This window comes from Trachurus japonicus, chromosome 7 (genome assembly GCF_045865225.1).
Source record: "Trachurus japonicus isolate A0001 chromosome 7, Traja_1.0".
In the NCBI taxonomy this organism is placed as follows: domain Eukaryota; kingdom Metazoa; phylum Chordata; class Actinopteri; order Carangiformes; family Carangidae; genus Trachurus; species Trachurus japonicus.
Window position 1 is genome coordinate 28,394,385 of NC_140913.1, and position 27,718 is coordinate 28,422,102.

At 42.5% G+C, this 27,718-nt stretch overlaps 3 protein-coding genes across 3 annotated transcripts in view; 2 read left to right on the forward strand and 1 right to left on the reverse strand.

Annotated features, from left to right (window-relative positions):
- The first annotated feature begins 149 nt into the window (after window positions 1–149).
- On the forward strand, window positions 150–19,474 carry ift122 (intraflagellar transport 122 homolog (Chlamydomonas)). The gene is made up of 29 exons (XM_085782686.1): window positions 150–317; window positions 1,220–1,286; window positions 1,378–1,462; window positions 1,549–1,627; window positions 1,726–1,802; window positions 1,943–2,009; window positions 2,098–2,244; window positions 3,018–3,093; window positions 3,899–4,090; window positions 4,502–4,640; window positions 5,074–5,276; window positions 6,220–6,357; window positions 6,610–6,774; window positions 7,023–7,220; window positions 7,498–7,638; window positions 7,995–8,048; window positions 8,706–8,867; window positions 9,673–9,839; window positions 10,679–10,850; window positions 12,184–12,286; window positions 14,232–14,372; window positions 14,466–14,563; window positions 15,765–15,865; window positions 17,261–17,426; window positions 17,538–17,655; window positions 17,751–17,879; window positions 18,484–18,560; window positions 18,692–18,856; window positions 19,047–19,474. Exons 1-29 carry the CDS (start codon window positions 280–282, stop codon window positions 19,131–19,133), a joined length of 3,552 nt encoding a protein of 1,183 aa, XP_085638812.1. The 5' UTR covers window positions 150–279; the 3' UTR covers window positions 19,134–19,474.
- An 876-nt stretch (window positions 19,475–20,350) lies between these two features.
- On the forward strand, window positions 20,351–23,697 carry exorh (extra-ocular rhodopsin). Its single transcript, XM_085782687.1, has 5 exons — window positions 20,351–20,900; window positions 21,092–21,260; window positions 21,448–21,613; window positions 22,263–22,502; window positions 23,392–23,697. The coding sequence occupies exons 1-5, from the start codon at window positions 20,540–20,542 to the stop codon at window positions 23,518–23,520; spliced, it is 1,065 nt and encodes a 354-aa protein (XP_085638813.1). The 5' UTR covers window positions 20,351–20,539; the 3' UTR covers window positions 23,521–23,697.
- Window positions 23,698–24,633: 936 nt separating this feature from the next.
- The window catches only part of plxnd1 (plexin D1), a 61,117-nt gene continuing 58,032 nt past the window's right edge, over window positions 24,634–27,718 (reverse strand). Inside the window, exons 34-36 of the mRNA XM_085782688.1 lie at window positions 26,941–27,081; window positions 26,753–26,827; window positions 24,634–25,706 (exon numbers count right to left, since the gene is read on the reverse strand). Coding sequence (XP_085638814.1) covers window positions 25,590–25,706; window positions 26,753–26,827; window positions 26,941–27,081 — 333 coding nt within the window. The 3' untranslated portion in view covers window positions 24,634–25,589. The remainder of the gene's footprint in view (window positions 25,707–26,752; window positions 26,828–26,940; window positions 27,082–27,718) is intronic.

Below are 27,718 nucleotides of genomic sequence, written 5' to 3' on the forward strand. Positions count from 1 at the left end.
CATTACACCAATGTTGTAGATCCAGTGGTATTTATAAGCCCTATGTCCAAATCGCAAATAAACTTAATAGTAAGTAACGCTTACAAATTTGTGCAGGTTGTAGGCTTTGAGCGAGCTACGTTTTTGTATCAAACCTGGCAACACTGAATGCGAGTCTGCGCAGTGCGACCGCATCTTGAAAACAGACCTTACTATGAAAAAAACGACAGCTCAAGCAACACTAACCTGTTGATTAAAAAAGAAAAAAGAAAAACCTAGGTTTTCGTAAAAAAGGTGGAAATGAGAGCCGTTCTAGCATGGAAAGAAACAAGTGAATGGTAAGAGCCTGGATGTTTATGTTTCGCTGACAATGTAAAGCCCTCTTATGGATGTAACGCTACGTGGTTAGCAACGGCGGTTGCTATGTAAACTACGGTTAACCAGCTAGCTAGCATTAGCTTAGCAGGGATTTGATTATAGGTGATAAATAACGCTGAAGCTTGTTTACAATTGTGTACAATGACAGCTTTCTTTAAAAACAGGGTACAGCATCAGGTCGGGACTAACTAACTTAGCTGTAGCTCAGTGTTAGTTGCTATTGATTCCCACCAATGCTTGATTTGGATAACGTACCATTTTAGTGAAAATAAAACGATTTTTTGGCTTTTCTGAAATGAAATAGTAAAAACAACACCTATATCAAATGCACATTAAAGCAGACTTCAAAATCTACCATGAGCTTCATCAATGAATACAAAGTGAAGTTCGTGGAGTGGCCCTGGCCTCATTGTCTTGACTGACTTAAATATGTTTATCACTTGTATGTAACTCAAGGGACATCTACACGTCTCTTCCAAATGCGTTTATGTAAACACGCTGTGCATCTACTACATGCAGCAAATATCTGAGAACTCTGCAGCAAAAAACAGTGCAAATGCGTAAATCTGGAATGGAAAGACTTACAATAATGCATTTTTGATTAAGATCTGTTATAGGACTTATGTATTTTTGATTTAGGTCTGTTATGCTTATTCATTCATTTATTTACATTACAAAAAAAATCAACTAAATATGCCTATTCCAAGGGATACCCTGCCCAAATTATTAAAAGAACTGTGGAAAGTAACATATCTAGTGTTTGAGAAGCTGGAGCCCATGGATATGTTTTTCATCTTTCTTGTTGTTGATCATCAATCAACTGAAAAATATTTCCGCTCAAATGCATTCTTTTCTTTCCCAGTGTTTATGACCTTGCCTTCAAGCCAGATGGCAGCCAACTCATTATTGCTGCAGGGCATCGTGTCCTTGTAAGTCTTTCTTGTTTTCTTTGGCCAAGAAATGCACATAACCCAGGGAAGTATTTTATTACATTCGATTTATTTTATCAATTTTTTACAGGTTTGGGACGCAGCAGATGGATCTATTATCCAGCCTTTAAAAGGACACAAAGACATAGTGTACTGTGTGGCCTACGCCAAAGATGGTACTCAACGGGCTTTCCATCTATTCATAACACTTTCCTTCATCAGCCATCACTGAAATCTTATTAACTACTACATTCTTTTGCAGGTAAAAGGTTTGCCTCTGGGTCAGCAGATAAAAGTATCATCATATGGACATCTAAACTAGAGGGTATTTTAAAATATACGTAAGTGTCATTATTTTGTTATTTACTTTAATACTGATGATTCGTCTTTAGTTTGTTTTCCTCCATCACTTGGTATTTTTTCATGTCTTTATCTATAGTCACAATGACTCTATCCAGTGTGTTGCCTACAACCCCGTCACTCACCAACTTGCCTCCTGCTCTTCTGGTGACTTTGGTGAGTGCAACACGAGTCTAATTATATTCAGGCTTTACGTGTCTTGTACATAATGATATAAAAATATAAATAATATAATAAAAAGAAAGGAAAAAGCCCACACGGGTCACTGATTAACTGAGCACCTTTTACATTTTTAGGTCTGTGGTCACCAGAGCAAAAATCTGTCAACAAACATAAAGTGAGCAGCAAAATAACATGTTGTGGGTACGTAAAGTCTTTTGCTGTAACTACTTGCAAGAGTGGTACATTTGCATGTGGCGCATTATTATTGATAGGTTTCATTTGATTGCAGGTGGACGAACGATGGTCAGTACCTTGCCCTTGGCATGATGAATGGAGTAGTGAGCATACGAAACAAGAACGGAGAGGAGAAGGTTAAGATAGAGCGTCCAGGAGGCTCCTCCTCTCCTATCTGGTCCATCGCCTGGAACCCTTCAAAGTTAGTGGAAAATACAGACAGCGATCTGACCTTTAACAATTTAGCAACATTAATACTGCCAAGATTTTATGCAATGATGTGCTAATGAGCTTTACTTTTTAAGTGAATAGCTTGTATGATGCCAGCAGGTGGCAGTGGTGAGCTGGGGTGTGGTAGGACTGTTTCAGTGAAGGAGAGCCATATGATGATTTGGAGCAGTTATTTCTCCTCCTTGATGCCCTCTGTAGTCAAAGCAAGGACCAAGGTTACAGCCAGTGCAGTGGACTTCTGGACACGTTATTTAAGTCAAGGGCTGACAGGGTGATGAAAAATTGCAAGCGCGTAGGAGAAGATGGAGGTGATGAGATTCAATGACAAGATACACCAGATATATCATTATTGGGTTGCTGCAGGAAATATGATTGGTCATCACAGGGAGGTCAGATCAGCCAGGTAACAGTGTCTCTTGAGCTGCTAGGGATTCATTACTTTGCTCATAGACGCTTCGACAGGGTGAATTTGTCTCAGCACAGGGGCACAGATGGATAGGTACATATAACAATAATAAAGATAAATACAATACTGTCTCCTGGTATACAATTGCATTTGTTACCGGTAAGAGAAGCTTTCCCTTTGATAGAGAAAAGGACTTTACCATATGTCCTTTAGTTGAAAGGTTGTCCCTCTGCTCTCATTAGCGCTGTCATCATTATCTAAACCAAAAAAGCCCCTTCAGTTAGAGTATGTTGACACGGAGCGTTTACGCAGAGAGTAATTTTGTTGTGTTTTCACAGGGATGAACATAATGACATTCTGGCGGTGGCAGACTGGGGTCAGAAGCTCTCCTTCTATCAGCTCAGTGGAAAGCAGGTGAATGTCATAATGCAAACAGCACAGGGGCTTGGCATTATACATTTAAACTTGGTGCATTGCATTCTAATAAAGCAAATCTTTCTTCTCTGTCACTTCAGATGCTGTAAGATGGAAATTTAGATGAATAAAGGCCTCATTACATTGCTTGGGGAATACCAAACAGCCAATATTATGTAGAAATACAATCCGTCCACTTCCACTGAATGTGCTGTAGCAGTAAGCAACAAGAATACTCAAACTCAAAATATATGGTATTGGAAACACCACTAAATTTAAGAGCTGTGTTTCCTGTTGTAATCAGACTGTCTGGGTCTATTGAAACCATAACAGCACATTGGAAGTGATCCTGCTATGTTTTAATGGCCCCCACACTGCCCCCCCACCCCCTCCTTCCTCCTAAATTCCCCGTGGGCAATTCTGTAATTATAGACAAATATGCAATGTTCATTACTCTGCCATTTTGCCTTAGGCTTATACACTGTCATCTGCCTATTTATCTATTTAAGTGAACACTTTGTTTTGATTAGGACACCGTTGCAATTGTTTGCAGTGAAAGAAAATAACTATGGATTGTCAGGCAACTTTTTTTCCTCCAGTGAAGGAGAAACAGATGCAGAAAGTTGAGGAACTGATGTGATGTTGTGCAAATGCACTTTGAACATTAATACAATAGAGGGTATTTAAACCAGCAAAAAGGCTTTGAGGCACTTTGATGTGTGTTGGCTGAGGCCCCTGAGCAATAAATATGAGAAATACTCGTTCTGTTCTCGGTTTTATGTCTCCTTCTCTCTTTGTCTCTCAGATTGGAAAGGACAAGACTCTCACCTATGACCCGTGTTGCGTCAGTTACTTTTCCAAGGGCGAGTACATAGTCATGGGTGGGTCTGATAAGCAGGCGTCCCTCTACACAAAAGATGGTGTGCGGCTAGGCACCATCGGAGAGCAGAATTCCTGGGTCTGGACGTGCCGGGTTAGGCCCGACTCCAACTTCGTGGTGGGTCTACAGCTTGTGAGGCCATATGTCTAGAGAAGTTATCCAACCTTTAAATAATGATTTGTGTGTCACTTTTAGAGAGAAGTGGTTGGAGAATGTAAAACACTGATAAAGCTCAGACCCGACATTCAGCGTGCAAGTCTGCATGTGATATATTTTCTTGATCTGATAACACACCTCTTCTTTATCTACACAGATACACAAGTCATTTTATTTTACAATAACACCTTTGCAGCTTTTCCTTTCACTATATTTAACTGAAAGTGATGAGGCATACAAGAGAGAATTGGTTGTTGGCAGATTCTCAGTTCTGCTGTGTAGATGCTTTAACAACAGCAACATTTTCCCACTCTCAGTCTTTTCTTAGAGGTGTTAATAGGATGTACCGCTACATTGTTATCTCTTATCTAGGTGTTGGGCTGCCAGGATGGGACCATCGCCTGCTACCAACTTATCTTCAGTACAGTTCACGGCCTCTACAAGGATCGCTATGCTTATAGAGACAGCATGACAGATGTCATTGTCCAGCATCTCATCACTGAGCAAAAAGGTACACCTCTGTGTGAGTGACAGGAAATTGATATTTATGTGAGAGGCCCTGTTTTATTGCCAGACTATCAGAGTCAGGAACATGGCCAAGGATAGAGAAGGAGTCACTATTTAGTGAACTGTGCTCTCAAAACGCTTATAACTCACTTAACAGCTTAGATTATAATTTTTCTATTGTTACATCACCCATGTCAGTCATATCAACAGGCATCCAGTTATTCATTATTTTGTAAGGGCAGTCAGGTATTTTCTTAGGGAAAGTACAGCCCATGTTGTGCTGTATTTTCCCTGAAGTGCTGTTTACGCATAAAGGGAAGCTGATTTGTGGAGGGAGTTTTGACTTATTCAGAAGAATCCATTTGTTCGTATAATGAAACACTCCCGATGTCCCCTTAGATTCCCACTTTCTGTTTCATTTCCTTCTTTTTCCCCAGTGAGGATCAAGTGCCGTGAGCTAGTAAAGAAGATCGCCATTTACAGAAACCGTCTTGCGATCCAGCTGCCGGAGAAGATCCTCATCTACGAGCTCTATTCAGATGACTCCTCAGACATGCACTACCGCATCAAGGAGAAAATTTGCAGGAAATTTGAATGCAACTTGCTGGTGGTCTGCTCCCAGCATATCATCCTGTGCCAGGTTAGGCAAAGAGGAGATAAAACCTTTAAAGCCTAAAGCATTCATTTAAGTGCACTAACTTTCATTTTCTTGCTTGTTCCTACCAGGGCCTGTTTTCATTTGGGGTTTTTCTTGACATAATGAGACAAACAGTTTTTCTGTAGTCATGCTTGTCAGCCAAAAATCTGACCTCTTGTTCTTTATAAATTACACTAATGCACACTTGACAGACTGTGCAAGAGGCTGTAGAGACTATTAGCATAATGGCAGCAGAATGAATCAGAGTTCAGCCATTCACTACTAGCCCAAACAGCCCAGAGAAAAATGATAATATCATGGAATTGCTGGTTTCCCAGATGTTTCTGCCTGGTTTGCAAAAGACCCCAGCTGTGCTCGTGCTCTGCGGGCTCTTTCTCCCTCTCCCTCTCAACCCTCTTCAAACTGGATAAAGTGAGACAGTTGAATGAAAGGGAAGGACCAGAGTCTGTTGAAGCAGTGGGTGTCTCTTGGGGTTCCCCTCTGCTTCTTGTCTCTGTGTGTTTGACAGAGGCTGGTAGGGAGGAGGAGCAGCCACCAGAGGTTATTTCCTTTTAAATCTCTGTGTGCGACAGAGGTGCTTCAGATCTCTCTCTAACAGCCACGCTCGTGTTTCATGGCTCAGACAGCTTTCAGGCCCTATAAATGGGCTGTGCTCATATGGGCCGTGTATGTCTGTGTCAAATCAAATCATTGTTTATCTTTATAGCATTGCTTTCTGGCACTGAATCACACTTTGTAGTGTTAAACAAAACAATGTGCTAAGAATTGTTAGACATTTACAAGAGTGTTTAAATAAAGCAAAGGCTCAGATTAACACACTGTGAAATAGTAAAAAAATATAATAATTTGGTCAGACTGAACCAATCAGTCTGTCATGTGTTACGTGTAATTGCCGTCTCACCTTTCCCATTCTGCTCTGGTGCAGGAGAAGAGACTCCAGTGCCTATCCTTCACCAGTGTCAGGGAAAAAGAATGGGTGATGGAGTCCCTAATTCGCTACATCAAAGTGATTGGTGGTCCGCCAGGCAGAGAGGGCCTTCTAGTGGGATTAAAGAATGGAGCTGTGAGTATTTCTAGAATATGCACTCTCACATTAAGTAATCTCAGATGGCTGAAGATGACTTAAAAATGGATCTCATGCTCACAAGCCCGCAGTCCAGGAATTTTAACTCATCTTCTTCATAAATTTAGATTTATTTGTATAAGGATCGGACATAATAATACATCCACAGTGTTTACATTAATTATGAATGGATTAACCAGGAATACTACAAGCCCCCATGTTGATCTTGTTCTTTTGTTCTTTGTGATATAGATCCTGAAGATATTTGTTGACAACCCGTTTCCCATCACGCTGCTGAAGCTGTCAACATCAGTGCGCTGCCTGGACATGAGTGCCTCCCGCAATAAACTGGCTGTGGTGGATGAGCACAACACGCTGCTCGTCTACGACATCAACAGCAAAGAACTGCTTTTTCAGGTCAGTTGAGTATAGGAGTATAGCGTATGGCTGAGGAACATAACTTGATTTTAGAATAGAAGGTATTTCAGAGTTGCAGTGGAGTGGAATAAAATGGAGACACACGTGTATGTATAATTATCTTCCCTGTGTGCAGGTACATATTATACTGATGTTCTTTTTCTTGGTCTATGTTCCGCAATTACTTCTAGACCATTTTACCCCACCGCTCTCCTTTACCCACCTCCTCTCTTTTGCTCTCCCTGTAGGAGCCTAATGCTAACAGTGTGGCCTGGAACACCCAGTGTGAGGACATGCTGTGCTTCTCTGGCAACGGGTACCTTAACATCAAAGCTAGCAACTTCCCTGTGCACCAGCAGAAGATGCAAGGCTTCATGGTCGGCTACAATGGCTCTAAGATCTTCTGTCTCCACGTCTATTCCATGTCGGCTGTGGAGGTGCCGCAGGTGTGCGCTTATAGTTGTCAGCCTGTACTAATTTAAAGGCAATAACGTTATGTTCTGTGTGGTCATGATGTGAAACAGAGCACATTATTGGTAATGAAAAATGTCTCTTAAATGTCAAGGCACTGGTTTGTGTTATAAAGATGGTGATTAATTATATGGACTATTTTTCTATCCGTGACAAGTGACGTAATGTCGTTGGTGGTCCTCATTGTGGTGGTTGATTCACAATGTTCATTTTTGTAATGCTTTTTGATGGTGGTGTTGTCGCTCTGTCCAGTCTGCACCCATGTATCAATACCTGGAGAGGAAGATGTTTAAGGAGGCCTACCAGATCGCCTGTCTGGGCGTGACCGACAGTGACTGGAGGGATTTAGCCACGGAGGCCCTGGAGGGACTTGACTTTGACACTGCTAAGAAGGCCAGTCAGACACACGCACACACACATTCTTCTTATCAAGACAAGTGTTATTAAGCAACTTTTTTTTTTTTTTACTGAGCGAAAATAAAAACAAACAACAGCAACACTTCCAAATGTGGTGATAGTGCCTTGCCTACAACTCAGCCACCTTCTTTGGCTTCATACCATCTGCAAGGACGCAGCACCAATTTATAGTATACTGTACTGTTTGTATATTATCGAGGCAGCCAAATATAGACACAATATTGAATCTTTGAGGCGAAGATTTTTACAAAGCTTGTACTATATAAGGAAACATACAATCTGAACTTCTAGGAGGCGATCATTAAACCTTTTTTTCCTCTTCTCATTTTCAGGCTTTCATTAGAATCAGAGACCTGCGCTACCTGGAGCTCATCAATAGCATTGAGGTAATACTTATATTCTGTAGTAATGGGGGGAAAAAAATCCTTCAAATAGAGTGTAGTGCCAAGTCACATTTTCTGTTTGCTGATTTCTGTTCTAGCAAGAGATGACATCATCAAAGTTATTATATGGCTGAGGGGAGTCTTGGGCAATCACAGTTATTATTGTCATCATACATTTAATTGGAAGGCTTTTTCTCCGGGCGCTACTTCAAAACCTTAAACAAGGGAGGAACATATATCCTCACTGAACTTCTTGGGTTCGGTCCACACATGTGCAAGCCAAGCAAACATTTACATGCAGTTAAACAGATGCACATTCCTTGACAATCTTGCATGCGGAGCAGAGGTCAGTCCTTTTGAACTTGACTAGTGCCAGGAGAATGTTTCTGCCATGTTTCCTTGTTAAAAAAAAGGTCACGTTCATTTTGTTCAAGTGTGCTTTCCTCCAGTGACATGAAAGAAATGTTAATTGTTTTGTTTTGTTTTTCAATTTACTATGAATTATGGTGTAAGAATTTAGTGACAGGCGACCAGCGTGATTTACTACATCCAGCAGACCAATAGTTTTTCTTTGTTGTTTGAATTACTGCGTGTGCTGTGCATGCATGTGAGTGTTTATCTCTGTTTTCATGCCAGTGTTTGTGTCGACTGATTTTGCAGGAGAGGAAGAAGCGGGGTGAGAACGACAATGAGCTGTTCCTGGCAGACGTCTATGCCTACCAGGGGAAATTCCATGAGGCAGCCAAACTCTACAAACGCACCGGTCATGAATCCAGAGCCCTGAGCATGTACACTGACCTGCGCATGTTTGATTATGCTAAGGTGATTAAAACATTGATTGACAACAACACACATGCGCCATGTACAGCATACCTTTGTATCGATACAGACAGGAAGATCTGGAAAACATTTCACATATTAGGGGGTGTAGAACATGTGTTTTTCTTCATCATGTGCAGTTATGCCAAGTTGAGGCCCTGCACTGTGTTCCCCCCTTTACCGTCTTTCTTTCACCTCCTCATATATCACTACAATCTCCACATATATCATCTGATCAGTACACACAGACATTGTGCTTTTTACACACGTCTCCCTATGCAACACAAGGCTGTCTCACACACCCAGTTACGAGTACGAATAGAGACGAGTAATGCAAGCATCTGCTCTTACATGAACACTTTGATGAGGAGGTCTGTAGGAGTTGAGACAAATTTATGCTTTATTATGTTTACATGTGGGGGGACACTTTGATCACCAGCATTACCATTACTTTGCTGGAGCGGATGACACGGCCACGACTGGTTCGTGTATATTTGTGTGTTCTTATGTATCAGATTGTATGTGTATTTGATGTGGCTGCTGTATATTTATGTGACTGTGTGGCCATCTGGTGCTACAGGCTGTTTGTTTTAGATAGGATGGACACCGGAGGGAAATAACTTTGAACTGCCGGCTTTGTTGGGCGACTCTCCTCCTCCTCGTTTAACCCAGATGATTTTGTGTGTGTGACCCCGTCTCCTCTGTCCCCTCTGTTTCGATTACTCACTTGTCATCACTCTTAATGAGGATTTCTCATTTATTAACTGGTATATCCACAAGTCTGTAAATCGTGTCTCTCTCTTCGCAGGAGTTTGTTGGAGCCACAGACCCGAACAGCTCTCGGATCCTGATGACCAAGCAGGCAGACTGGGCTAAGAGCAGCAAGGAGCCGCGGGCGGCAGCAGAGATGTACCTGTCAGCTGGAGAACATCTCAAAGCCATAGACATTATAGGCGAGCACGGCTGGGCGGACATGTACGTGTCAATCATTGTACGAAACACTGTAGATCAGTTTTCCACTAGAATGATACACCATTATTCCTGTTCAACCTCCTCTACACTGAGAAACATTTTCCCCAAGTTTATAAATGTCATTCCATCTACTGCTACTATTTCTAGCTCTTCTGCTTAATATCTGGACAGAAGACAGTGATAGACAATAGACAATAAGTTAATATGTTTCGAAATGTTCACTCGACACTCTCAGGATAAAGCATTTGTCATATGTCTTTCTGTGACATTTATTGAGTGCACCATTAATGCCAGATTTAAACCCTGATCCATGGTTGAAACTGGTACGCATCAACACCTTAGCTAAGTGAAGTAGAAATTCAAAAAGGCAGTAATTGTAAATATCCAGCATGTTTCTCAATGACATTGAAAATTGGTATTAAAATGTATATTTGACAGGGAAATATATGGCAGCTGAGAAATGGCATGGGGAATGGTTACCCTTCCATTAGCTTTCACTAATGCATGTTTAAATGGGAATGTGGGGGGTGTGAAAACCAGGCAAACTGATAAGCCGGTATCTGGCGGTCATATTAGAACTCCCCACTGACTCCATCTGACCCACTGTCTGCTTGCTCTAAGCCTCCTGTGCTGCCTCCAGTGGGTCTGCACAACAAACACTGCAGCTTATCACAGTCAGAGCTCTTAAACCATCAAATTCAGCTAATGACCCTGACTTGTTCATATTCTTTTTGGGGTCGTAAGCATAGTTTGATACAGCAGACCCCCATTTAAGGGGTTTATCTGCACACATTTCTCTCTCTGCATGTGCTCACTACTCTCCCTTCCCTCCTCTCATCTAGGCTGATAGACATCGCGCGTAAGTTGGACAAGGCTGAACGGGAGCCGCTGGGTAAATGTGCGCTCTACTTCAAGAAGCTGAAGCACCATGGCTATGCCTCAGAGACTTATTCCAAGATGGGAGACTTGCAGGCTCTGGTGCAGCTGCATGTGGAAACCAGGCACTGGGAAGAGGTCTGACACACTTAGTCACACAGGAGGCACACCTGCTCAACTCATCATGACTTATATATAGTGTGTCCAGAGACAATCACATAAATATAATGTGCACCACATAGGGCTGTGCTACATAAACTGCTGTGGTACTGAGAAACTCATATCATAAACCACAGACCACTTTGTGTTTATGGCTTGTTCGGTTCTCTGCAGAAATCTCCAGAAAAAAGTGTAGTGTGTTTGTAAAAGTAACCGCAGCTGAATGCAAACAATAAGACAATGCATCTGCTTAATTTCCTTATACACATGACAAACTGAAACCACGCACACACTGCACACAGCTAATCATCCAGCTTTGGATTTCTCTGAATCCATGCCCACATGATGATTAGAGAGTGAGAAACACAAAACACCACTGCACTGAAAGAGTATCAGCTTAAAGCTCTGTTCTGCTTCCTCTGAAATTCCTCCATCGGGGCAGATCGTGCAGTTCAGACAAGAAGAAAATATTGCATTTCTTTAATCCTTTTGCCGTCTTTAATCGAGTTAAAGGTGTTACAGAGATGCACATTGACGATTTGCATGCTGACACAGACGAGCCAAAAACGGAACATCAAATCATGATCACATGATTCTGCTGTAGTGTGTGAGGAATTCTTCCTGGATATTTATTTGATCCTCAGAGAGAGACAGAAAGGGAAAAAGAGCAGAGGGAGTGAAGCAGAGGTTGAGAGAACTGTTAGGCTTTATGTTCTTCACTGGGGGAGGTAGACACCATGACAAGACAGAGCACAGACTGAGTTACAACATGGACCATATGGATGCTATTCATGGCACCCGCTCCTCTTTAAAACAAAGCATTTCTTTAAATGACTTTGAGCTCACAGCTCTGGGACACACACGCTCTTTTCCACTCTTTTACTATATAGTATGAGTGGTTTGTGTTTCTTGGCTCAGGTTTTTTGCCACAGGACATTTAGATTAATCAGTCACTATGACAGGTAAATATGTGTCCAGAGGGCACTACAATAGCTCTTTATGCCCTGTCATTCAAACGGCTTAAAAGCTGCAGATGCAATTCTAATTGAGTGTGAAATCAACTTTGCCCATGCGCTTTTCTTTGTTCTCTGCTAATGAATAACACCGTAGTGATGTTTTGACTGGAAGTAATGTGTGTTTCTCTGATTAATGTGTCGTAACTTGTATGTCCCTAATCGCCTGCAGTTCAGTCGTAATTACCCATGGCTGTCTGAAGCTGTTCTCCGTATATTACACCTCAGCTGGTAACATGTACTGTATTACAGCTAATGTCTCTTCTTTGCTCCATTTCTTCGTTTATTTTTTTTTCCAGGCCTTCTCACTTGTGGAGAAGCATCCACAGTTCAGAAATGACGTCTTTGTGCCTTATGCCCAGTGGCTGGCTGAGAATGATCGATTCGAGGAGGCACAGAAAGGTGAGTCTCCAACAACGACAAGACTTGCCCATGCAAATGTAAACATACAGTAATACATCCACTTCTGAACTTGTTGGGTAGCCGGATAGCTTTTGAAACCCAACTCCTCCTTGATGTTGGATGGGGCACTTGGGGTCCTGGGGTGGGGCCTGTGTCCAATATGTTCTTTAAATTTCCAAAATGGACAACCAGAGATTCCCATCCACTTCATGCCATAGTTCACTAGTTGTGCAGAGATGAGACAGGACACATCTGTTTGTGTACTTTAAAAAACTAAGTACCGTATGTCTATTAAGAGAGACTGCCTAAAATATGTGCCACTTTCCCCATATTTAAGCAATATCATGTCCTCTTGGCTATAAAAACTCTTGATGCTCATTGTTCAAACTGCCCTTAGTCAGCTTATATAGTATTCTCCAGTATATTGGGGTAATATTCTTTAAAATGTATGACCCTTTCTGTGAACATTGAAGTCTACAACCATATAGTCAGTGTTTACATATGGAAGCGATAAAGCTCAGTCTGTACTGGGTGCAGACATGTTTCACTACTTCCCTTAAGATTCTCTGCATCCACTGTAAAACATGATCCTCTTTGCTGGAGCAGAACAGAGCTGGGCTGCCTGTTAACTGAATGACATGCATGCATGCCTCTAATCACCAGTACTACAAGCAGCTCTGATGATGATTACCGACTGTAACCATAGTTATAATCAGCTCATAGATTTATAATTATGATCTCAGCAGGCATACTTCCTCTTCTACATAATCTTTCCTCTGCCTGTCTCGACACAGAATACATGACTGAACAGGCCTGATTGTATTGGAGCTTGCTTATGGTCATGCATTTTTGCTGATTGTGTGTATTTTAGTTAGGCGATGATGCAGAATTGTATTACTAGTGATTGCTATAGAGTCTGAGATTCTGGCCTGTCCCCTGTCCAGCGCGCTAGTACTGCTCAATGACAGCTCCACAGATGGCTCACAGTTGGCTGAATTGATTGGGTACATATTTTGGGGCCCTCGAGTGAAGCTCAGTTGTTTCCAGCATGAGGTTCTGGACCTCCAAGGGTTCACAAAGTTTTTCGTTTCGCATGTCAGATTGATGAAGGTCATTCATCCCCGTGAATGAATACTTATTTACCGCCTATAATCCATGGAATGATGTATTTATTTGTGAGTTTTCATCAGAATATGTTGAGCATTAGTGCTGTGTTATTCATCTTTGTCAGCTTGTGTTTAGTGTTCGAGGAGAGAGGGGATGTGTGCTACTTCCTAGCATTAACCATCAGCAGCTGAATGTGGTTTTTATCCAGCTAGGTAGGCTGATAAATATTTACCACTAATATGCCCTGACCCCCACTGTGTTTGCCGCAGCAGGGTCACTCATGGTGTTGACCCCAAAGCTGCTTCTAATTATCCTCTGATTAGAACATGAAGAATAGCGCTCATGTTTATTAAGGTTTTACAGTCAAAGCGCTTCGGTGTTTGAAATTCAGGAGCAGCCTCCCTGTTTGGAAAAGACTTATGATCGTTAAAAAAAATGTGGAAAAATTGAAAGAAATTAGAGAGAACTTTTCTTGTACTCATTGGTCTTGGCATATATATATATATATATATGTGTGTGTGTATATGTGTGTGTGTGTGTTCTTGTGTTTAGCTGTGAAACAAGAGTGTTTCCTTCCTTAACTAAAATTGTCTTAAAAGAACAACAAATAACAAAGAATAACAAAGTCATTATATTTGCCCAGTGTTTGAATGGAAAGTGTTGTGTAAAAACAGCTTTGCCGTGATGACTTATCACCAGAGATGTCACACAACAAGAAATAAACTAAGCTGTCTCTTGAGTTGCCACTTTAAATCCAGCATTGCCTCCTGATCAGACAGTCTTTCGAGGCCACATGATAACAATCCATTCATCATCTCTTTATTCTTTCTCTCCTCAGCATTTCACAAGGCAGGGCAGCAGAGCGAAGCCGTGAAAGTCCTGGAGCAGCTTACCCACAATGCAGTGGTGGAGAACAGGTTCAATGATGCAGGGTACTATTACTGGATGCTGTCTATGCAGTGTCTGGACATCGCTAGAGGTGAGACCCATCTAGAGAACACTGATATAATCTGTAACACGCCGTTAGTTTGGATCGTGAAGCTTGATGCATTTGTTTTTCCCTGTGAAGCAGAAAGCGAAGAACAGAAGGATGAAATGCTGAAGAAGTTTGAGCGTTTCCAGCATCTTGCTGAACTCTACCACGTCTATCGCTCCATTCAGCGTTACGCGGTGAGAGCATTCTTTACTTTGTCAACCTCACCCATGCATATCCAGACCAGACAAAACTTGGGAGGAGGCTTTGAAATTACAAGCCAGTCATCTGATTGGCTGTCAGATTGAAAGTGCTGAGCCCTAGAAATAATACCTACCGTGCAGTTAGATTTCTGTTTGGGTACAAACAAACATGTTCCCATTATTGCTTTTGTTTTTTTTTGCATTTGAAGTATGCTGACAGGCCGCTGTGTCACAGCCCACTTTCTAATCAATTTTTGTACCCAAATTTCTTCAGACTGCTGTGAGTTTGACAAGAAGGCGTTCTGGTTCTGCAAGATTATGTCAATGCAAAAAAAAAAGAAAAAAGACGTGAGATAAAGGAAGAAAAAATTAAGACATTCACAAAGGTTGTTAAAAAAGTGAAGAAAAAGGGAGAGATGAGGGTGTTAAGTTCAGCAGAAGAGCACTGAAAGTGGATTTAATCAGCTTGAATTACTCAGGAGCCGCCTGATTATTAGACTTTTTTTTTTTAAGACTTTTTTTTTTTTTTTTAATAAATGTTCTACTCTAAAATTGATTGACAGCAGGAAATTTCAAATGGACATACTACATGTAACTGCAGGTGATGGATAAGCCCTTTATGCCACAGTTAAGATGGTTTGCTTCCTGAAACCTTCCTGACCCCTATCACCATGGTAACCATCTGCTTCATTGATCTTGATGACTACCTCATCAGTGGTCGTCTTGAAGCCCCCAGCCCTAACCTACTTACAAACAAGCACTTCCTGGTTATGAGCACTATATGGGTGACCTGGGCTGTGTCAGTATCCTCAGTTTGTTGTTACAGCTTTCTGCTTGGCTGTGGTCATACCTCAGTAATACAGAGGCATCGTTGTGATCCAGACCAGAACAGGAAACCTCGATATCTCATTTTAACTCTCCTGGGCAGGCACAATAGATTTGAACTATCAACTTTTGGGATAAAGCGCCGTTCGTGATTGCTTTAGCAAATTCCCCTTTTCCTTTTACGGCTCTGTCAGATCCACTGAGGCTCTGCAAAGGGGTAGGGCTGCTTTTAGACAAAGTTGAGAGGGAAGGAGAGAAGAAAAGAAAACCTTCAAAATTTTATTAGTTTTTTTCATTCTTTCTTTCTTTTTTTCTAAATGAAATGAATTTGTTTTTGTTTTCCCTCATTTTATTATCCCTTCATCTTCAGGATGAGCCCTTCAGCTCCCACATGCCAGAGACGCTCTTCAACATCTGCAGGTTCCTCCTGAACAATCTCACCAAGGACAAACCACCAGGCATTTCCAAAGTGTATCCTTCCATTTGAGGCAGTAGCCCTACTGTTGCGTAAGGTATCGAGCAGTGAGCAAATATTTTTAGAATAAAGTACCGTGGAGCACTTCCTCTGTGGGAAAACTCTCAGCAACAGACATAGCAATCTCAAATCAAGACTGGCAGAGACACTGATGATAAAGTGGTGGATCGGTGATAGACAGTAGGGAGAAAACGGAAGAGTCGGCGCCACTACGGAAGCCACGCTACTGCTGAGAGAAAGAAAACGGGTGATCACGGATAGGAGGAGATGATGCCAGCAAGAGGCACATTCTCCAGTATCTAAACAAATGCTCTGATTACTGAACTCTGAGTGTAATGTATACATACATACAGTAAACACACTAAACAATATGCTTTAATTTGAAAAAAAAAAAAAATTGCATCCAAAGCCACCCGCAGCCCCACAGACAAATCCATGTAGTCTCACACAGTGGTATGAGGAAGGAAAGCCCAGCCTTTGAGGAGGAAATCAGGCTGAGCAGCTGGGATCCTCTGTGGCCAAACTGGAAAAACTTTGAACTGAGATTTATGACTCAGACTCAGTTGGCCTGCACTGGATTTGGTTCGAACAATTAAACACAATGTCACAAAAAACGCTGCACTAAACAATAGGAGGACGTGCATTTATCAACAGGCCCAGCCGTGGAACAGAACTGGGTGTGTGGGAGGAGCTGGAGAGTAGCTGAGTGGAGAGGAAAAGGGGAGGTGTGGTGCTAAGGTTTAGGTGATGGAGGAGTGCCAGCATGGAGCTGTTGCAGCTGCAACTCATTGACCTGTCACAGCCACTCTGAGCGCTGTTCTCCTAACAATCTGTCTCCACATAAATACAAATAAGTAACAATTTCCTCAACTCAAAACACAAAAACAGACACGCATTTTTGTGTAAGCACACACAAGTCCACAAAAACCCAACCGAGGTATCACTTTCAAGGCACCCAGCCATGCAGCTGGCTGAGTTTCAGTGTTGTCCTACTCATTAAAAGAAAAGAGGGAGTAAACCTATTCATGAATGCACGCAAATGTACTTATTACCACACAACACAAAGCTTAGTTTTATTGGATCTTTTGCACAAGTTATTTACAGTCTAGCATCAATCACAATCAGTCGACCTTCAATAATACATTCCTTAGTTCAAACTTAGTTCATAAATATTACAAAGATCGAAAAGGTGTAGGCTGAAGCTGTCCAGCTTATGAGTGCATACCTTTTAATTCATAATTTCAGTTAAACCATAAGAGCTATTCATGGTTTCAGTGTAACAGAAAGAAGCAGATATCTTAGAATTAACAAATTACTGCCTCATTATGAATGAGTTGTCTAAAAAATCTGCATCAGTCCTCATTGTTCATTGTCCTTGACCTGCTTGTTAGTAACACCTTGTATGCGTTGGCCAAGCAGAGTCAAAAACTGGGTGCGTATAAACTCGCCAGGTATTCCTACGAGAAGCTCCAGGAGCTGCACATCCCCTCTCGCTTCCAGGAGTCCATCGAGCGTGGCAGCCTCATCATTCGCTCCAAACCTTTCCACGACAGTGAGGTGTGTTAAAGAGCCGCATGTAGATTGTTCATAAATACTCTGTGAATATTGAAGCGTTTACTCCCCCCTGCATTCTTGTATGGATCAAGCTTCCTTGTGTTTTTACTGCAGGATCTGATTGAGGGCATGATGTGCTACCGCTGCTCCACCAACAACCCCCTGCTGAACAACCAGGGGAGCATGTGCATCAACTGCAGGCAGCCTTTCATCTACTCAGCTTCATCATATGGTCAGTGACAAGCAGAGACTCTCTGTAGTATTTCCTACAGAAGAGACAGAGAGGTTTTGTTTCTAACGTTGTTTTTTTTTTTTTGTTGTTCACAGAGGTGCTGCCCCTGGTGCAGTTCTACCTGGAGGAGGGCATCAGTGATGAGGAGGCTGTGTCTCTTATTGACCTGGAAGTTCCTCAAATGGATGAGAAGAACGCACACTTGCAGCATACGGACAATGGCGGTATCCTTTGATCATTTATGTAACCGCGCATAAATACACACAAAGTCACAGATGATTCACGAGCTCTGTATGAATTATTAACTCCCTCACTCTGCTGGTCCTCAGAGTACGTACCCCTGCCCTAACACACTGAACATCTAGTCGAAAAATGAAGCACATGACTCTTCTTCGCCTTGTGACAGTTTTAAGAAGCTGTTTAGTCTGCGTTGGCCTCGATTCTGTGCTGGTGGGTAAGCTGTCAGAGCTAAGTCATCTTAGCTCTTGAGCTAATAGGGTTAGTGAGGCTCTCCTGTCTCATCTTAATGACACTAACCCTCCGAGAGCCGTAGCCACAGCCCTAGTGCAGGGATTAACCTGCATTAGCCGGCAGACACTCAAGGGCACTGAGGTCTGCTCTGTTCTCCCACAGCCATGACGTGACTGACAGCCACGGCTGATTGGCATTTTGAACACTCTGAGTCTGAGGCATAATTTGTTTTAAGGGTTTTGGTTCCAGCCACAAAAACATATAATTAGAGGAACGATTAAAAAAGAAAATGTGATGTTGAAATGTAAGAAATGTATATATTCAGTGGGTGATTTGTCCTTGATTAAGACTGGTCAGAGCTGCAGGCTTTGAGGATGGATGATGGTTTGGATAATGCAGAGGAAGACCCATTCACAGCCAAAATGAGCTTTGAGGTAAGAAAAGACAGAATAGATTAGGTGATTAATATTCCACCAACTGGGCAGAACAGCTGCCGAGGGGTGAAAGGACAGGGGGGTCCGTAATAGAGTGGTGAATGTGCTCGTGTGTGTGTGTGTCCAAACAGCAGGGGGGCTCGAACTTTGTCCCCGTCAAGGTGAGTCGCTCGGTGCTGCGCTCCATGAGCAGGAGGGATGTCCTGATCAAACGCTGGCCCAGGCCGCTCAAATGGGAATACTTCCGCTCCCTGCTGCCTGATGTGAGCATCACCATGTGCCCCACCTGCTTCAAGGTACAGCGTTTATAAGACTCACAGCCGGTTTGACCCGCTGCAAACCACAGACTAAAGTTCACGTCTGTCCTCCGTCTTTCTTTCACTAACACTGTGTCAGTGATTGTGATTGATTTTGTTTTTTTTCATGTTGTGCCTCTTCCATTGCTGAAATTTCTTTTAAAATCTCTGTCTTTTTGTTTCCTTGCAGATGTTTCACAGTGAGGATTATGAGCTGCTGGTGCTTCAGCACAACTGCTGTCCTTACTGTCGCAGATCCATCGACGAACCAAACTGATCTGAGTTAAACTACAGCAGCAATACCAAACATTTCACTTGTTAATACTTGCTAATTTATTTTATTTGATAGCAGATGATTTTCTGACATTCCATTATAATCTTAGTTCACTATCATAGACATCTGTTTATTGTTAAATTTGTGTGATCCCATTCTTCTCCGCCAGAGCAGGAGCTGACAGCTGACCGTAGTCGTGTTTGTGTGTTGGTCATTACAGAGTGTAAGAAAAGTGCACCATCAGCCAATCAACACGATTGGATTATTGGGATCAGATTACCTAGAGCTGTCACTGATTACATCATTACTTTAAAGGGAACATGGATGTAGAGTGTAAAAAGAAATGTTATGTTATAGAGACACATTTATTTGAAAATGACTGTTTTGATTTAATGGAGTACATGTGTTTGCTATGTAGAGAATGTTATTATTCACAAAGGCCAGATACATCAGCCAATAAGTGCATTCCACAGGCTTATATCCTGAAGTATAATGTATGTTTTTATAACGGTACTAAAGACGTCATCTGTTGTTTAGTGATGAGAATGTATTTTTTATATTGTTACAAGGAAAAACCAGGCTTTTCAATAAAAATATTTTGGTATGTTCCATTGTAGTTGGTTTTATTGACATTGTTTCTAAGACAACTTGAGTTTTTACTTTGTCAGAGTGAACTTTAGGATTTGTTTCTGTGAGTTAGAGTGCATGCTATGAGCGGTATGCCCCACTGATTCTGATTACACTTAAGGCTATGAGTTGAGCTTTGCATTATGCAGTGGTTAGGGATTAGGCTTTCACGGATGCAAATAAGTTGGATTGCTCGAGAAATTTCATTTGTAGTTTGTCCACTTTCAATGGTTTAAATCACAGATAGGCTGCTTCCTCCTTCTTCTTCCTCTTCTTCTTCTGCCATCCTCCCACTCCCTCCTCTCCTCTCCTCTCATTCATGATGCACTGATGCACATGACAGTAATGATGGGGTTTGGATAGCCTCGGCTGTAACCTCTCACCTTGAAAACGCTTGACATACTGCATAGCTATTCCTGGAGTTTTCTCCTGTAACGCTTTGTGTGTGTATGCAAGTGTGAACGTGGGAGAGAGAGAGAGAGAGAGTTGGAGATTGAGTGTCTTAATTCCATCTCTGCTAACACTTTGCTCCTTGCGCATCCCTAATCCGCCTGGCCTGTTAAAAAGGTGCCGCTCCTCCTCGGGGGGCTGCAGAGCACACCTTACTTCCTCAAGATCTGTCCCTCCATCTGTCCTTTCTCCCCCATTTGCACTTCAGCTGCACCACGAGACTAACCCCCCTACTATTTTATTCCAAGAAGAGGCACAGACTGTTTCATCTGGTGTCAAGGTCTCAGAGGAAGAAGAAAAAAAAGAAGAGAGAAACATCACTAACAGCAGCCATGAATGGCACAGAGGGACCCAACTTTTATGTCCCCATGTCTAACAAGACTGGGTTGGTTCGCAGCCCATTTGAGCACCCACAGTACTACCTGGCCGAGCCCTGGAAGTACTCTCTTGTAGCTGCGTACATGCTGTTCCTCGTCGTCACTGCCTTCCCCATCAATTTCCTCACCCTCTATGTCACTGTCAAAAACAAAAAGCTGAGGACCCCGCTGAACTTCGTCCTGCTCAACCTGGCCGTGGCCGACCTCTTCATGATCGTTGGGGGCTTCACAGTCACTCTCTACACAGCCCTGCATGGATATTTCATCTTAGGGGTCACCGGCTGCAACATTGAAGGATTCTTCGCCACCTTAGGAGGTAAGAGAGGGAGACAGTGGGGAATGGGATATAGATGTGTTATATGATTCTCCTCTTTTTATCCCTTTTTGAGGCTCTTTCATAATTGCAAATACATTTAAAACATGCTTATTTTCTAAAACATCATAATTACAACTGTTTAAATGAAGATAATGTGCTTTATTTGAATGTAAACTTATTTCATGTCTCAGGGGAGATTGCTCTGTGGTCTCTGGTGGTTTTGGCTATTGAACGCTACATTGTGGTCTGTAAACCAATGACCAACTTCCGCTTTGGGGAAAAACATGCCGTCGCTGGCCTGGGCTTCACATGGATCATGGCCCTGACCTGTGCTGTCCCTCCTCTCCTTGGGTGGTCCCGGTACTGTATGTTTCTACAGTGTAGTCTACTACTCTGTGCTCACCAGCCTTTAAAATCATTCACATACAACCAAGCTGATCATTTACACAATAAAAGAACCTCAGGCACATTCTGCATGTAGTAGCAAAATGTTCTGTGTGATAGTGTTGATAGAAATTCTTGGGATTATCATCATGTGTGGATGCAGGTACATCCCAGAGGGAATGCAGTGTTCCTGTGGGATTGACTACTACACTCCCAAGCCTGAGATCAACAACACCTCATTCGTCATCTATATGTTTGTCCTCCATTTCCTTATCCCCCTCTTCATCATTTTCTTCTGCTACAGTCGCCTGCTCTGCACTGTCCGAGCGGTAAGGACGCCGCTGTGGGATGTAATATTAATAATAAGGATGTGATGCCTTGCTTTATCCCTGTAGGGATTTTTTTTTTCTTCTTCGTTTTACCTTTCTCCTCCTCCTCTGGGAGGGTTAGAGCATCACAGAGCACAGAGTCTCCGGAGATGTGAGGGATTTAATGGCTCAAGGACACTTCAGGAGGGCAGATTGTTGCCAACATGGCAGCTTATACCCAGGTCCTCAGGCTGAAGGGCAGTCTGCCTGCTCACTGTGTCATCCTGATGCCCTCATTTACAATAGCATCACACCATCGATAATGTATTAGAGGGCATAAATAGTTAAAAAAAAATAATAATGCAGAATATTTTCTGCTATTCTGTTTCAAAGGCTGACACAATTTGTATATATTTGCATATATTCTTTTAGATTTTGACTAAATGATGAATGGGAAGCTGTTTGTTTTACGGCCGAGTTTGACCCTATTATAGATGCAAACAACAGCACCAGAAATAAGTAATAAGTAACACATTGTTTTCTACTGTTAGTCCATGTATTTCTCTTTGTGTGTGTGTAATGTATGAGTGATAGGTTAACCCTTTGTTCACATTTGCATCACAGATTAGTCCTTTTAATAAATTAATGAGCTGCATCTGTCTGTGCGCAGGCTGCGGCCCAGCAGCAGGAGTCTGAAACCACCCAGAGAGCCGAGAGAGAGGTGACACGTATGGTCATCGTCATGGTGATCTCCTTCCTGGTGTGCTGGGTGCCCTACGCCACCGTGGCTTGGTACATCTTTGCCAATCAGGGAACTGAGTTTGGACCAGTGTTCATGACTGCTCCTGCCTTCTTTGCCAAGAGTGCTGCTCTGTACAACCCAGTCATCTACATCCTGCTAAACAGACAGGCATGTCAAGCAAACATCCTGGTTTGGTTATTCTTTGATTTTTTTTTTCCCCAGCTATGTACATGCTGTACTTGGGAGCACTTCAGTGGTACTTGTACTTTACTTCCAGTTTATATGGCTCCATCTTTCCACTTCACAACATTTTACAGGCACTTATTGCTGTATAGTTCTTACCCCACTACTACTATGCACTACACTATTTGTCTGACAGCTTACTTTTTCAGGTTAACATTTTACATTAAAAATGTATAATATTCTCGTGAAAGAAAATGTCTCTCAACCTTTGGGAGGGATGTGACCCATTACTAAAAAAGCTGTGTTGACTTGGAAGGAGTTAGAGCAAAAAGACATTCCCCCACTAAACGCCTCACATAGTTAAATTCAAATAACAGCTCACAAACAAGGCAGGAGAAATTTCACAAAAAATCACTTTATGTTAATGTACATGTAAGTCATATCATTTTTAAAGACAGTATTCATTATCTAATGGCCCTACAGACATTTTATGGCCCTTAGGAAAGTGCTCAGTCCCTACTTTGCGAGCCAGTGGCCTCAGCTACTGAATTGTATCAGGCGTTTAAGCAGCTGCACATGGCGCAGCTATAATAGTGAAATGCTGCTAATGCATTGTTACATCTGTATTTAATCGTCTAATAACGTCATGAAATTATAGAGCAGCCACAGGGGACATTTTCTATGTAATGTAATTTTACATTTCAAGTACCTTTATAGCTTGACTTTTGCATGATTCGAATACAGGACTTTTCGACTTGTAATTTAATATTCCGACTATGCTTTTTTCTTACTCTTATTTAATTACCTAAATTATCTTTCCAATGGCATCATATCAAAATTGTGATTCAGGTATTTTCTTCTTTTCGGCCTCCAGTTCAGAAACTGCATGATCACCACTGTGTGCTGTGGAAAGAACCCATTTGGAGATGATGAAACCGCCGCCGCCACCGCCTCTAAAACCCAGACTTCATCTGTATCTTCTAGCCAGGTGGCCCCCGCTTGACCTGGCCCCTCGCTCGGCCCCCGCCCCTGCAGCTCATCCTCTTCCAACGTCCCATCTGTCCCTTTGCACACCTCGGGACCCTCTACCGCCAAGCACCACTATGTTCTATTGGCCAATCCTCTTGACTTACCTCTCCATGTGTCTTCACTGCAGCGGCACAACCGCACCTTTGGTGGGACTGACCTACTCAAGAGCCAGCATGTGTATTCTCAATCCATTTAATCATGGAAAGTGTTCAGCTGGCTTCACAGAGTTTAACCCGGCATCAAGGGAGTGCTGCCCGTGTGATGATCCAACTGAACACATTCCAAGGTCCCCACTACAGAAACACACACATAACAGGTGAAAGTCTAATTCTGCACACCACACCACATGATTTCATCCACATTAACACTTCAAATTCAGCTGATTGTTGCAGCTATATACTGTATATGCCCTCTCCTAAAAAAAAAAGAAAAAAAAAAGCGCTTTGAGGAATAAAATCTATGAATCCGTAGTTGAAATTAGTCATGAATTTGTTTAGATATCTCATGGGTTTTTGAGGCACCACACAGGGCCGTGTCCCCTGGTCTCTCTGTCTCTCCTCTTGTCTTCACGGTGATGAAGCTGAAGTGGTTTGTTTACTCTCGGCAGCAACTGAGACATGAGTGTAAACAGATGGACTCGAGAAGGTGCCTCCTGCAAGAGACTGGATGTGTGTATGTGTATATGTATGTGTGTGTGTGCGCGCGTGCGTGCGTGTGTGTTTGTGTGTTCGGTGTGTGTTTATGTACTTAAAGGGATGTCAGGATGTCAGTGTGTGTATTAAAGAGATATGAGGTTGTTATTTGGGGATATTATTTTGTTCGTTATGTAAAGGCTAGGATTTTGTGGAAGTTGTTTTGTGCCCTGCAATAAAAACAAAGCTAAATGTCTCCGAGACTTTTCCCTCACTCGCTCCGTCATGAGAACATTTACAAGGCTCTCTGACGTGTTCCAGATGCTGGTTTGTGGGCTGTTGGGTGGCAGGCCAAATCTTAATGGGTTTCAAATGTTAAAATTCACTGGCTGAAATGCGTTTAAAATTGAAGCACTTTGAGTATCACTACAATAAACGTTGTCATCATTAGACACTTTAAAATCCTAAATACTGTAATTTATTTCACAAACTCTGACAAGTCATTTGGCATCACAAATACAGTCTCTCTTCAGATTATATTGAGCTCACTTCTTTTTTTTTTCCATAAATGTTAAATTTCCCTCTTTTAAATTGGTCATAATCCAACATGATATTCATTCATTTACAAGCACACTGATCAACACTTCTATACTGATGCAGCTCTTCCCATTGAACTACATAACATTTGATTTCATTAATTTCAGTCATTTATATTCCTCTCTTTTCTCCTCCTCAACCCATCATCAACCTGCAAAGCACAATGGGACGTATTGTTCAGAGCACCGATGGGAGCGAGCCACCCATCTTCACCGATCACACCTGAGAACGATGCAGGCTTTAGGAGATGGGAGGAGTTTTATCGCGCTCCTTCCTACTCATCTTGATGAACAGGTCACTTGAAAGCATTATAACACATCTATAAATATTGCTATGGACATTATAATACAGTACAGTGCATCATTGGCTCGTTCCCTTCAGAAAAGGGTTCAGTGCGTATAAGATTGCCACCAGGGCTTACTGTAGCTCCCAGTTACTGTAAAGACATCCACAAAAAAAGGCTCATCTCCAAGCTCCTACACATTCCCTCTAAAGCATAGCTGAGCCAGACTGGAATTCTGTCCGTGTCACGGGGAAAGATTTTGGGAAAAATTGCTCGGTGCTCCCAGATGAGAAGGGAGGCAGGGGGGGGGACACCTTGCAAAATGGTTAACGCTGGAGAGGCAGGTTTAAGTCCTTTGCTCTGCCACTTTTCGCGCTTGTTAGAGTCCGTGGGAATAGTAATGACACTTAAGAAGGCGAACTCCACAGTGGCCCGACGTTCCCAAGAAACCACGTGGGTGGGTGGGAGAAAAAAAGGCAGCTGTCAGCAGGAGGAAGAGGCGGCGTAGGAGTTAAGAAGAGACTGGCAGGTTCAGGCTTCACTGCAGCACTCGTAGATGTTGTCCTCCACAAGGGCAATGACCTGCTCGAACTTGTGGTGCAGCTGAGTGCGCCGTGCAGTGGGGTTAGACTCCAGAGCGTTCACCACCTGAGGAGGGAGGGTAGAGAAAGAAAACACAACAAAGACGACTTTCAGTGGCTGTCGAGCATTCATGCATCCGTCTCTCCGGGAGAGGGGAGGAAAATCAGCCACCTGCCTGGACATAGAAAGCTGAACGAGAGAGAACGGGAGAGCGGCGGAGGAGCAAGTGAAAGTGCTTCAACCTCTCCTCCTGCCTTCATGCATGCCTCCACACCACAAAAGCCTTTGCACTTCACATATTTACAAAACCCACATCTGCTCTGTTTTTTCATGGCCAATAGTTGTCACCATGTCAGTGGGATTTATGGGGATCTTAGCGGCAGTGTGCTACCAGGCAGAGCGAACTGAGCCGGGGCGAGAGAAAAGGCAATCAGGGGCCATTCACAGAGCTCTGTGAATCAGAGCCTAAGCCCCTGGCCCACGTCAGTACAGTAGCATGACAGTGGAAAGCAGCTAAACTGTATTATCATGAGGGTGCTCCATTAAGGCACAGTCACCACTGACTAAGCCTCTCCAGAGAATAGTCGCATCAGTGAGAGAACATGGGGGAGGACAGCAGGGGCTGGAAGAGGGCTAGTTCAAAGCGAAACGAGTGATATGAAGCTGCAACTTAACACTGTCATTAAGCAGATAGGGGTGGTGGATAACGAGAAGGTAAACAGCACGTTGTGTGCTTGAACTGAAAGGTATATATATATATATATATATATGTGGGCTGGGTGAGAGGATTGGACACATTGAATAGTGGCTGTTGTGAAAGGAGATGGAGCACATCTGAGTGTCTCGCTCCTGAAAACAGTCAATTAGTGAAGACGGTTGAAGGATATTTGGGTGTTTGAGTGACAAGCTGTAATGTTGTTTGCAGTCAACAAGCGCATGATCTTCCACGCCACGCTCTGATTACTATCTGTGAAACTTAACACGACAAAAGGGGCTTAACTGAGGTGTTGTGGCTGCAGGAACGGGCCAGTTTAAACACGAGTGACATATCTAATCTGGATCTGACATCAAAAAAAAATACAGAGGAACAAAGTAAGAGTCTCTTTTCTTACCTGGGTCCTGTATCTTTTGGCATATTTGTAGATTTCTGTCAAGGCCAGGTTGGTGTTGAATTCGTTTCTGTATTTCTGCAGGATGGAAAACGAAGCGTTACATCAGATTAAATTCCGAAATAAAAATTGCGTGTCACTGCAAAGGAAAGATGACTAATACACCGGCGCATTTTCAATGCTTAGCTCACCCGTGACTCCTCGGCCAGGTGAGCATTCATCTCCTGCTCACTGAGAGGTGCCATTTCCTGTATCTGCTGGTAGTAGCACTGCACTCTCTTCTTATACTCAGGGATCTCCTTGGCATACAGCAGCTTGTTGGTCGGGGAGTCCTGGAAACACAAACACACACAAACAGTCAGGACACTTATGTCAGAGTTTTAACTAATATTAGTTTGGCATGGTGTGGCTCATGTGATACTCTGGAACAAATCTGAACAAGCTTGATACAGAGCTCACAGAGCCTTTGGCAGAGCCGCCGATACAAAAAAATATGAGCACATTACATGAAAATTTCACAATTCGCAGCTAAATACAGGAAGTGGCTGGAATCAAACTTCCTAAGGCGGTCAGTGGTGTGTCACAACTAAGAGGAGGTCTCAGTGTTGATGAATGCAGACTGAGTGTGAGTCATGGGCACATACTGCTAATAATTTCCTATTATTGGCCTCAGCAGTCTTAGGTTATCAGGTCTAAACATTCATACATTGCATGGTTGTAATCAGACCTGAATCAGTAGTGTAAAGTTCATTTTTTTAAAGCAAACAAAGAATTTACTTATGATGGATTACTAACATAATATATATACGCTATATATGTCATACATGTATGAACATAAGACATTAAAATGCTGGACCTAATGCCTCAGTAATACTACAATGATAAAATTATAGCCTACACAACTTTTCCAAACATGTACCTTTATTTTTAGAGGAGAGTCATTTTGTTTTTACTTTCACTTAAGTAAAT

Bases quoted from the DNA above. Each gene is read 5' to 3' on its own strand.
- ift122 (XM_085782686.1), top strand. From the start codon at position 280: ATGAGAGCCGTTCTAGCATGGAAAGAAACAAGTGAATG. The intron at 3,094-3,898 runs GTGAATGTCATA...TTTGTCTCTCAG, and splicing joins ATCAGCTCAGTGGAAAGCAG to ATTGGAAAGGACAAGACTCT. The intron at 17,427-17,537 runs GTGTGTTAAAGA...TTTTTACTGCAG, and splicing joins AACCTTTCCACGACAGTGAG to GATCTGATTGAGGGCATGAT.
- exorh (XM_085782687.1), top strand. From the start codon at position 20,540: ATGAATGGCACAGAGGGACCCAACTTTTATGTCCCCATGTCTAACAAG. The intron at 21,261-21,447 runs GTACTGTATGTT...GTGTGGATGCAG, and splicing joins CCTCTCCTTGGGTGGTCCCG to GTACATCCCAGAGGGAATGC. The intron at 22,503-23,391 runs GCATGTCAAGCA...TTCGGCCTCCAG, and splicing joins ACATCCTGCTAAACAGACAG to TTCAGAAACTGCATGATCAC.